The following is a 12300-nucleotide window of genomic DNA, read 5'->3' as shown; positions in this document are numbered from 1 at the left end:
TGGGATTATACAGTAGGTCTTTCATCTGAATAAAAAAAAAAACAAGTATAAACATACGAAAAAAATCACTTAAATTTAAATTTATTTGTCAACAGTACCTACGAAACACTATCACTACATACACCGGTAAGATTCGAACCTGTGACCTCAAATTTAACTTAGTTGACTAACCGCTTTATATCAGAGCCTACAAAACTAAGCAACCTGAGCCGGTTAATCCCATTGTGGCGAAGCAAGCTCGGGGTACGTTCTGTTATACGGCGTTGAGGAAATAGGTTTTTAAAAAAAAAGAATTAATTGATTTGAGGCAACCGTCTAGCATGGAAAGGAGCTCGATTTCGACTGACTGAAAGGAATGGACTAGCGACTAACGTCGCAACCGAATCTGCTGATGCAGCAGTCTGTGAGTGATGTAAGCACTAAAGGGTGCATATGTATAGTATAACACCTCCTTGGGGTAGACTAAACATAGGGTTGAAACTATGTTTAGGAAGAATTGTAAAGAGGAAAACCACTTAGGGTTAAACATTAATTCTTATACTGGGAGATGGTATATTTTCCTTAACGGAACAAGGTTTACTGAATTTAGCGGGAGTAATATTCTCTGCAATTGGAATCTGATCAGTTGGAGAAACTGCAGGGATTGGAGGAATAGTGTCGGGAAGGCGACGGGATAGACAGTTGCGCGATTTAATATACATAATAAGTTTGGTTATACAAAAGATTAAGATTACACAAATTATAACTATAGTAATAATTGAGTAATGAGTCTCGTATTTAATAATTTGATGTTCATTTAGAATTTTATCTGTTTCTTTAGCAATGGAATTTAGTTTAGATTTTGTTTCTAATGTGAATGAATCTAGATTTATATTATGCAACTTAAGGGGAGGCTCATTACTTATTATTTTATTAAACTTATCTAAAGTGCAACAAGAATCATTAATTAAGTTGAAGTTAGAGTGAACAATATTAACATTTATTTTTACATTATCAAATTTAGGTATCAATTTTGTACTTTTACAGTGGGCCATACAGTTATTAGGAATAGTTAAAATTCCTGTTCCGATAATGTTAATATCAACAAGTTTTTCTTTAGGACATTCAATGTAAAGTTTACTGCTTTTAGATTGTACATATAGCCAATTATTATTATCGAGTGGTTGCCATAAATCTACGTATCCATAAAAGAAGTCTGTTTTACACTGCACGGGGAGAACACTTATTGTATTGGACAATAACTCACTTTCACAACAGGGGTTAACACTGGACGGGAACACTGTCATAACGTCACAGATGTACTCGCGCGGGCTTATCGTTATGCATTCCTTTAATGAATCAAGGTTACAATATTCGGATTTGTCTATGGTCATTGCTATATATTTACTACTAGGTCTTATGAAACTAAAAGTATTAGGTTTATCTTTAATATGAGGAGTTGGCAATGCTATGTTATGATACAAACTATAATCTTTAGGGGACACTAGAGGTATTTTCAGAACAAAAATAATCTTGTTGCCTATACTATAACACACTACACTGGATACATTTGTAATAATATGTATGTTACTTAATGTTAAGCTTACAGGTAACTTAAGGTCTACAGGTAAGTATCTGTAATTATTGACAATTTCTTGGTATAAGTGCGTGGGCGGTAATACGGCCGGGTGCAGGATGTTTTGACTACTAAAAATAATAGCGTTTGTTATGTCTTCGAGGTGGAATGATAAGGTGAGTATAGATGCTTCTAAACTATTGAGTATAAAATCTATATTCGTCTTTACAACTAATTCGTTTGAAATTAAAGTAATATTTTTTAATGTTGAAGAGAAATTATCGATAACTAGATTAAGGCTGACCTCATTAAGTTGTATACTTTGTAATGTTTTATTAAAATTTGTCAAAACTTCAGATGTTATTAGGATATTATCTTTTATTAATGAGCTCAGTCTTTTTTCGTTATCTTGAACATTTCGAATGGCATTGTCATATTTTATGGCGTCATTTTCATCAAGGGTCCCAAACACGATTTTGGAGAGAGAACCAACGGCACCTATCCAGGCTCCTCTTCTAGATCTTCTATTTACTAAGTGCGAAATAGTGGAATATTCAGAGACAATGTCATGATATCTTATTGTTAAGGGTTCTAACAGGTTATTACATTGTAAATTATATGATTTTTCTAATCTAATTTGGTTACATATGTAGCGTGTTGTACCTAATACTGAGTTTATATTTTGCAAGTGGGGTTCAATGTGCGAGATATCGAGTGGGGTGACCACGTCTAAATGACTCATACGGATTTTAAGTTCACCGATAGGGTCAAAGTAAATTCCGGAGCTCACGTTGATTTGATGAATAAATTCCGGATGACCTTGGGCCAGTATGCTGTAAGCAAAGAGACTTTACTTAGTTTTACCTGTATGACCTAGTACCTATCTATATTAGTAACTAAAATATAAACTTATACCTAAACCTAATTTAAACTTCGTGAGTTTCCACAGGTTTCACCTCATCAAAGTGATGTTTTACATGCCTTTTATTTATTAACAATGATAAAGTGTGGTTACCATGGACTTTGACGATTTTATATGGGCCTTTCCAGAGAGGTGATAAGGCTTTACGTAATCTAAGATGATTTTTAAGTAATACATAGTCGCCAACCTTGTATTCTATTGGGCGAGTACGATTGTCATAATAAGTCTTAGAACTAATTTTAGATTTTTGTATGAGCGCTAAGGCTTTATTTCGAGAATGCCTTAGGCGATGTTGCAACATTTTTACGTATTCGGGGTAAGTAACACTAGAGGCGTCACCATAAACGGAGTCTGGAATGCGAGGTTTGTGCCCGAATAATAGTTCGTAAGGTGAATAGTGTGTGGTAGAGTGTACGGCGGTATTATATGCTAACATGGCTGTGTAGACATAACGGGGCCAGTTGTCTTGATTTTCATTGGCATATGACTTTAAATACTCTTTGAGAGTAGAATGTGACCTTTCCAAGGCGCCTTGTGTTTGGGGATGATAAGGGCTGGACCACAACTGTTTTATTTTTAGAAATTCGCAGGTTTTCTTGAATAAGTCTGCGGTGAAGTTGGTGCCTTGGTCAGTGAGTATATGTTTAGGAATTCCGAATAATGAAATAAAATGGAGCAGGCATTCGCAGGATTCCTCTGCAGTAGTACTACGAAGAGGATATGCTAGCGAGAATTTCGTAAGATCGTCTTGCATAGTTAGAATGAATTTAAGTTTGGCTGTTCCGGATTCAGGTAAAGGACCTACAATATCAATGGACAATCTTTCGAATGGTGACGTAGAAGTGGAAGTTATTATCATGGGAGCTCTGTTTGTTTTGCGTAAGGCTTTGTTTATTTGACAGGATGTACAGTTTTTTACGTAGTTCTCTATGTCACTTCGCATGTTTTTCCAATAATATCTATCATTTATACGGTTTAGCATTCTAGAAGATCCTAAGTGTCCGGCGATAGGGATGTCATGGTTCTCTTTTAAAATTTTAGGGATTTCATTTAAAGAAGGATATATGATATCATTATGATATATATGGATTTTAATATTGGTTCCGTCAAAAAGATAGCTGAGAATATTATAGATTTTTACGAAGGAGTGTCTATCGAAGGGATTCCTAAAATCTGCTATGCTAACTTCGTTTATAGTAGGGTATGTCATTATAATCTCGTCCCGCACATATTTTATGGATTTAAATATATCCGGGTAGGACAAGTCGTCAAAATGGTGAACTTTTGTGAATGAGAAAAGGTAAGTCTTATTTCTAATAGTGAGAGGTAGAGAGGTAAATAATGACCTTTCATGTTTTAAGAAATTACTCCGATCGGGTTCTGAACAACTATTAATGATTTCCTGAATGTAAGGCATAGACTCATCCAAGTCTATGGAGGTAGGTATAATAATGAGGTTTTGTGTGGTTTTAAGTAGATTTTCATTATGTTCTATAATAAGAGTGTCGTGTACATTTTTGGATGCTTTTAGGAAAGTATTATAGGTTTCATCTGATCCGAACTGTATAGATGAAGTTTCAGGTGTAGTCTGGTTAGAAGAAGGTGAATCTTCGGGTATTAAAGGTGGAGTTTCAGGTGCAGTTCGATCAGAAAGTAAGTTTTCAGGTACTAGAGGAGGACTTTCAGGTGCAGACTGGACAGAAGAAGGTAAGATTTCGAGGTTTCCTTGATTTGATGAAAGTTGTGATTCTGGTTGTTTTCCAGGAGATTCATTGTCTAACATATCATTCAAATAATCTAGTAATTCGTTATTTATTTCAGGATCAGCTAGATCGGCTTCTAGGCTGGAAGGAGATATTAGAAGGTTTTGTAGGTCATCGTCAGGAATTTCATCATTATTAGGGTTCAGGTTGGTATGATTTTTTGGATAGATAGGATTGACAGGATATCGAGAGAGGGCATCAGCAGCTGAATTTAGTTTACCTTTGCGATATATTATGTCGTAGTCATATTCCTCTAATTTTAATCTCCATCTTTGGAGTTTACTACTTGGATCTTTATGATTAAATAGCCATTTCAAGGGTCTGTGGTCTGTGACGATGATAAATTTATACCCATATATATAAGGGCGGAATGTCTTACATCCATATATTATGGCTAACAGCTCTTTTTCGGTTGTGCTGTAGTTGGATTCACTCTTATTGAGTGTGCGTGAGGCAAAAGCTATAGGTTGGTCCTTTCCCACAGGTCCTTGAGAGAGTACAGCGCCGACGGCATGATTAGATGCGTCACAGGTAAGAATAAAAGGTTTGGTAAAATCTGGGTATATCAGGAGAGGTGCAGAGGTAAGTTCTTCCTTGAGTGTGTCAAAAGCAAGTTGTTGCTGATTTTCCCACTTAAAGGGTACATCCTTCTTTAAAAGATTAGTAAGAGCTTTTGCCTTTTTAGAGAAATCGGGGATGAAACGACGATAGTAGGAAACTAGGCCAAGAAACGATTTCACGTCCTTGGGATTATTTGGAATTGGAAAAGAAGTTACGGCTTTGACCTTTTCAGGGTTAGGTTTTACACCTTGCTCTGTGATTACGTGTCCTAAATAACAAACTTCTCGTCTGAGGAATTCGCACTTGTCCGGCTGAAGTTTGAGGTTAAAGTTACGGATTCTTTGGAAGATTTCTGTCAGATTTTGGATGCTGGATTTAAGGTCATACCCATAGCAGACTATATCATCAAGGTAGACAAAACAGCGGGTACCTTGGAGGCCCGACAGTACAGAATTCATGAGTCTTTGGAATGTTGAAGGGGCATTTTTGAGCCCAAATGGCATTCTTGTGAATTGGAAGTGTCCTTCAGGAATTGTGAAGGCAGTTTTCGATTTATCTGCTTCATTTAATTGGATTTGGTGAAAACCGGATGACAGATCTAAAGTAGAGAAGTATTTACTATTGCCAAGTTGATCTAAAATTTCAGTGATTTGAGGTATAGGGTAAGTATCACCTATAGTGATATCATTAAGTTTACGGTAGTCGATTACAACTCTCCATTTTTGTACATTAGAGGCATCTAGTTTCTTTGGAACAACCCATATGGGTGATGACCAGGGGGAATCAGAGGGTTCTATGATATTTTGCTCTAACATTTTATTTATCTGATTGTGGACTTCGGCTTTATGGACTTCGGGGAATCTGTAGGATTTTGTGTGTATGGGATTGTCGGTAGTTGTTTTGATTTCATGCTTGAGAGCGTTGGTATGAGTTAGGATCTCTCCTGGGAGATGAAATATATCAGAAAAGTCGGAACATAATTGTAGAAGATTGTCTTTTTCTTCTTTATTAAGATGAAAAGTGCGGACTTGTTTTAACACTTCTTGTGTTCTTTTGAAACTATTAGTAGTAAGATTTATATGATTTATGCATTCATTTGAATGTTCTGACAGGACTTTGGGATTAAAGGGATCGAGTTTTAAGTTTAGGTTGGATTTGACAGTTACGGGTTCTTCGGATGTATTAGCAATGGATATATTTATTCTATTATTTTCTTTTACATGGACTATACAATTAGCTACTAGTAAAGTTTCAGAAAGTTTCTGATCAAGGACTAATCCTTCTTTTACCTCAGGATTTGATACAGAGCATTCGATAATAGTTTCCGTTCTAGGAGGTATTATATAGGCAGGCTCATGAAAGTGTAGTCTAATGGATGTGTTTCTAATGTAAAGGATATTGTTATTATAATTTATGTTACAATTGTGTGCATTAAGGAAATCTGAGCCCATTATTCCATCGTAGGGTAAGTCAGGTATATCAGTTACATGGAATTTATGGGATATGTCGAATTTAGGAAGTTGCAGTTTTAGCAAAAAGTGACCTTGAGTGCAGACAGGGTTATCAGTTGGGTCTATACCCTTTAACTGAATTATGTCTTTTGTGAGTTTGGGATGTTTCATAATGCAAGAATGTTTCAATAGACTTACAGATGATCCTGAGTCTACTAGCAGAGATAATGGGATATCAGAGACAGAGGACTTTATTAGAACATGAGGTAATAAGGTTTTAGATGGAATATTTGAAATATTATAAACTTTGGGTTTTGAAGGATCTAGAGAACTAGTAGTTTTAAGTTGTACGGATGCAGCGGATTCAGAGGATTTAGTAGATTTGGATAAGTCAACTTTGGATTGTTGCATGGATGCGGTGGATACAGAGGATCTAGTAGGCTTGGGTAAATTAACCTTGGGTTGTTGCATGGATACAGTGGATACAGAGGATCTAGTAGATTTAGGCAGATCAACCTTGGGTTGTTGCATGGATACAGTGGATACAGAGGATCTAGTAGGCTTGGGCAAATCAACCTTGAGTTGTTGCATGGATACAGTGGATACAGAGGATCTAGTAGATTTAGGCAGATCAACCTTGGGTTGTTGCATGGATACAGTGGATACAGAGGATCTAGTAGGCTTGGTCAAATCAACCTTGAGTTGTTGCATGAATACAGTGGATACAGAGGATTTAGTAGATTTAAGCAGATCAACCTTGGGTTGCTGCATAGATACAGTGGATACAGAGGATTTAGTAGATTTGGGCAGATCAACCTTGGGCTGCTGCATAGATACAGTGGATACAGAGGATTTAGTAGATTTAAGCAGATCAACCTTGGGTTGCTGCATAGATACAGTGGATACAGAGGATTTAGTAGATTTGGGCAGATCAACCTTGGGCTGCTGCATAGATACAGTGGATACAGAGGATTTAGTAGATTTGGGCAGATCAACCTTGGGCTGCTGCATAGATACAGTGGATACAGAGGATTTAGTAGATTTAAGCAGATCAACCTTGGGTTGCTGCATAGATACAGTGGATACAGAGGATTTAGTAGATTTGGGCAGATCAACCTTGGGCTGCTGCATAGATACAGTGGATACAGAGGATTTAGTAGATTTAAGCAGATCAACCTTGGGTTGCTGCATAGATACAGTGGATACAGAGGATTTAGTAGATTTGGGCAGATCAACCTTGGGCTGCTGCATAGATACAGTGGATACAGAGGATTTAGTAGATTTGGGCAGATCAACCTTGGGTTGCTGCATAGATACAGTGGATACAGAGGATTTAGTAGATGAATTATAATTGATAGTGCCGGTTTTAAAATTATATAATCCCGCACGACACTGGGACGAGATGTTTACTCGTTTTTTTTGATTAGAGTCTACGGTGTCATAACCGCCCTCAGGATTGGTAAGAAAATCATCGTTAGTTTCCGAAGTTTCATCGGAGATGAAATGAACACGGGGTTGCCTTGTATAGTTTTGATCAGGATTTTTGAAGCGATTATTATTAAATTCCCTTTTTCGGCATTGTTCTATAGTATGACCTGGATTTTTGCAATATCGGCAGACAAGGATGGAATTATTATTATTAGGACGAGGAGTAATAGGATTGTTTTTGAATGAAGATGGATTTTGGTTACGACGTATAAACTGACGAGATTGTTGATTGCTAGACGGGGCTGAGTGTTTAGATAAAGATTGTTGGATTCTTTCTTCAGAAATTGCGATATTAATTGCTTCGTTTAAAGTTTTAACGGATTTACTCCTAACAAAATTAGATATTCGAGGCGTTAGCCCCATTTGGAAATGATGGAGGGCTAATTCCTCCATCGCGGCACTACGTCCAATCATTTCTCTACTTTTATGGCCGTGTGAGATGGAAATTTCGGTAAGTAAATGAGATAAGCAAGTCTCTATTCTTAAAGCATACTGACTGACAGTTTCAGTGACTTGTTGTTTGCATTCCTGTAATTCGGTGAGGAGATGAGCGTAATGTTTCCTCTCGCTGAACTGCGTTTTGAGGAACTCTTTAAGCTGATGCCAATTAGTAAATTCTTTAATGGAACAGGCGGTCTCTGCTTTGCCTTGTAACTGACAGAGTATGTATTTAAAGAGAATATCTTTTTGTGTGTCCGAGGCTATTTCATAAGCATTATTACAATTTACTAAAAATGAATTTAACTTTTCTCTACAACCATCAAATGGCTTTATAAATTTAAGCAAAGTGGATAATTCAATTTCGGATTTGGGAATTACAGCCGCTTTCTTTTTACTAGATCTAGTGGAGGGGCCTGGATGTAATTGGCCCTGGGTATCTTCCTCTGTGTCTGTGACAGAGATTTCGGGTTTCGGGCTGGTTGAACGACCTTCGGCCATTTTAAATGAGTAACGAAATGTGAATATAAAAGAAAAATAATAATAATAAAATTATACAATTATGACAAGAATTCGTTTGTAAAAAAAAAACACGAGTACAGAGTAGCAATGACCAATAGAATAAGTATGAATAAAAAGTCACTCACAGGAATGCAGGAAACGTGATAAGGGCGAGCATGTCGCTGGTCGCGTAGACACAACAAAATACAGGCACGGCGTGACGTCGTCGATACGGTGAAATCTCGATGTCGATAGGAGGTGCGCTTAGATCTGGATACAGTGATGAGGATACCGTGTATGTGATAATGAATTACTAGTTGTCGCTTCAATGGTATACCGGTCACAGCGTCAATATCGCGTGACAGTGGGTAACCTGGCAGGTGGTTTGAGGCCGGTTGGAGCACGTTGAATATCGGCGATGCCCAACAATGGGCCCCAGGTGGACTGCTTTCTTGAAGACGACGACTATGAGGGCCGGAGCAGAACTCGAAGTTGAACACAAACACACACACGCGTGAATTTATATACTTGAATTTTACGTGAAAGAGGCGAACCGGGGATTTTATTTTCTAAATCCCTTTACCGTTGCCACCAAATGTTATACGGCGTTGAGGAAATAGGTTTTTAAAAAAAAAGAATTAATTGATTTGAGGCAACCGTCTAGCATGGAAAGGAGCTCGATTTCGACTGACTGAAAGGAATGGACTAGCGACTAACGTCGCAACCGAATCTGCTGATGCAGCAGTCTGTGAGTGATGTAAGCACTAAAGGGTGCATATGTATAGTATAACAGTTCGGATTAAGCAAAATGACTCCAGTTTCGACTTGTAACAGTATTGAGAGATCAAAGTTTTTGTTATCTCAGTATTGATTGGTTACGTGTTTGTGAATTTGAGTATAAATACATTTATCATCACCATTTCAACCGTAAATATAGTGCAGTCAAACAGTGCTGTTTGACTGCATTCGCAAGGATTTGAAATCTTTTGTCAGTTATAACATTGCAAATATACACTAAAGACTAGGTACATGGTTCTTGACCACATCAAGCCATAAATGTATTATTTATATTTATAAAAGATTGCCCAAAAAATATTTAGTATATTTTCAGACTTCTTAATCACACGTACACGTAATTTTTGGATTAATTTTTTGAAAAAAACAACTGAAAATAAATTATAATTTTTGATTCAAAAACAACGCTCTGGTCACGTGGTCCGACTTCCTGGACTATAGATATATATATATTTATATATATTCGGTGCCAGTACTAAAGTAAATGAACTAGGATTTACTAATTTAATCTAAAAGATGGTGCTCAGCAAAATCCACCTTCAGCCGGTTTAATTGGATTGGCTCGGTGCTGGAGATTTTAGTGCTGATCAAATTATCATTAGCTAACAGCGATTTTGTTGGCGCAAGCTTCATTAGTTTATCAGGTAATCTGATTAACTAATGGCCGTATTACAGTTTATATCAGTATTTCCTAAAGTAAGTCACTTTAGGAAATACTGATACTGCATCACGTCTTATATTCTTTACGGCATAGACAGAACCTCTATGTTAGGCTTATCAAGAAATGTTTTTCTAATAATGCCCACAAATTATGCAAAAGTTTGAATGTAATAGTGCGAGGATGTTTTTAATTTAATGACGTAAATTTCACACTAAAAATCATATTTACGTACAATAAAATACAAAATCATACTAATATTAAAGATGCGAAAGTTTGTGAGGATGTATGTATGTTTGTTACTCTTTCACGCAAAATCTACTGGACGGATTGTTATGAAATTTGGTACATGGGTAGAATATAACCTGGAATAACACAATATGTGTACATTTTATCCCGATAACCTGGAATAACACTTATTGGTTCTTTTTCTGCCGAAATTCCCACGGGAGCGAAGGCCATAATTAGGAAATCCGTAAAAAATCTAAAACTAATTGAAATTATTTTATATCTTTTTCATTTTTTATTCTATTTTTACATTATGTAGTATATTATAATTATGCTACATTCACTGTATATGGTCCCGTTACCGGTTTGATTATCACAAAAAGTGTTTAAAATCATTAACAAGTTATTGATCCAGAAGTGAACACGACCGCGAAATCCAATCAATGTTAGATTAATGAAATTAGAGAAGCGACCAAACTTCCCGCCAACTGCTGTACAAAGGATTTTGTATACAAGTATACATACATAATCTAAGCAAGAAGTTATAGTGATTAGGAGTTAGGGAAAGAAAGTTTGCATGGTGGTTTTTTTGTAACCTACTCGTGCCATATGAGTTTCTATACCAATCTGATTCATGTATAGTAGTTTTCATAGACCACCACTTGCTTCCGGTGAAGGAAAATATGGTGAGGAAACCTGCATACTGGTGGACAGTTTAGTTTACTAGTGTGTATGCGACTACCAGCCACTGGATGGAGGTAAGTAAGTCATGTCAGATGCATTTAGTCCCACTTGAATAAAATCTGACACCAGTAACACACTCGAAATGATAATTAGTGATTGTTTTTATTTCTATATGATTTTATAATTTTGAGTAATAATAATAATTAATAAAGATTTTAAAAAATGAAACCCAAACGCACTCAATACAATTTAAATTTTATTTGGTTTGGGAATCTCAATACAATCGGTTTAACAATCGATAATATGTCAATTCTTATAAACACAAATATCTTTTGGAGGAGTGGAGTTTTACTACGATAATCCCCATGCTTTCTTATTTTTCTTCTCCAAGCTTATTCTTTTGTTTCAAGCCCGTAGTTGTGTCTGACTGTTGGGTTAGTCCTTCCTTTCCTTCTTCCGAAAATCTCCATTAAGTGCAGACTTATTAACAATATGAAATTTATAATTACATGATATCGTAAGCTGCTATCAGCCCCTATGTGTAAACACGCGAAAATATGCCTGTTTTCAACGTTTATCAGATTATCACACTTCACACAGGTCAACCGGAAGCTTGCCCGCCGCTAGCTGTTTATTCCCCGGAAGTGGGCCACATAACCTGATTTCCGGTTTCGAGCTGAGTTCATCACATCCCTTTTTGCCTTTAAACCTCTTTGCAAAAAGTGCGGTCTTTACGGTTTGATGTTGTGTGTCTTTGACATATATTTACTTTAGATTGACTATAGGTTTTGTGTTATTGGGATCCAGAATATTCATACGCTATTTGTTTAAATACTTTAAAATAGTTGTATAATCTCGATGTTTTTCAACTCTGAAGATTATTATCTTAACACTTAAATTATGCTTCTGACTTATAATATAATTAATTCTTAATATGCTAAGATATTTAATCTGTATCTACTGTTTCAGTAAAATTACAAATATTTTACATAACAGAAAGAAATAGGTACATGTGTTAAAAAGAAAAAGAAACTGTCTTAAAAATAACTTCTAAGAGTCTTACCTACTAATTCCATGCTTAAAACTTTAACCTGCACAGAAAAAGTTTAAGTCAAAATTGACATTGCAAACCACTCTTTTAACCTGCATAGAAAAACGCAGTGTACGCCATTTTGTTTAAACGTCAGGCGGAGCGCAGGTCAAAGTCAACGTCACAATTGACTGGTGCAACTCTCCCTAAGTAACTTTTAATGAAA

General features: G+C 36.3%; 3 protein-coding genes across 3 annotated transcripts in view; 1 reads left to right on the top strand and 2 right to left on the bottom strand.

Annotated features, from left to right (window-relative positions):
- Positions 1–12300, top strand: part of LOC128672727 (C3 and PZP-like alpha-2-macroglobulin domain-containing protein 8) — a 169529-nt gene that overhangs the window by 115030 nt on the left and 42199 nt on the right. The gene's annotated exons all lie outside the window — the stretch shown is intronic.
- Positions 298–9269, bottom strand: LOC128672728 (uncharacterized). Its single transcript, XM_053750069.1, has 2 exons — positions 8826–9269; positions 298–2388 (listed from the first exon to the last, which is right to left on the bottom strand). Exons 1-2 carry the CDS (start codon positions 8855–8857, stop codon positions 522–524), a joined length of 1899 nt encoding a protein of 632 aa, XP_053606044.1. The 5' UTR covers positions 8858–9269; the 3' UTR covers positions 298–521.
- LOC135309781 (protein PF3D7_1417600-like) lies at positions 7288–8706 on the bottom strand (the record flags this gene model as incomplete). Its single annotated transcript, XM_064436147.1, has 1 exon — positions 7288–8706. A coding segment is annotated over exon 1 (1392 nt), but the record flags the coding sequence as incomplete, so codon positions are not given.

Source organism: Plodia interpunctella, chromosome 9 (assembly GCF_027563975.2).
Source record: "Plodia interpunctella isolate USDA-ARS_2022_Savannah chromosome 9, ilPloInte3.2, whole genome shotgun sequence".
NCBI lineage: Eukaryota > Metazoa > Arthropoda > Insecta > Lepidoptera > Pyralidae > Plodia > Plodia interpunctella.
Note: the sequence above shows the minus strand (reverse complement) of the source record. Positions and strands in the feature narration are given on the sequence as shown.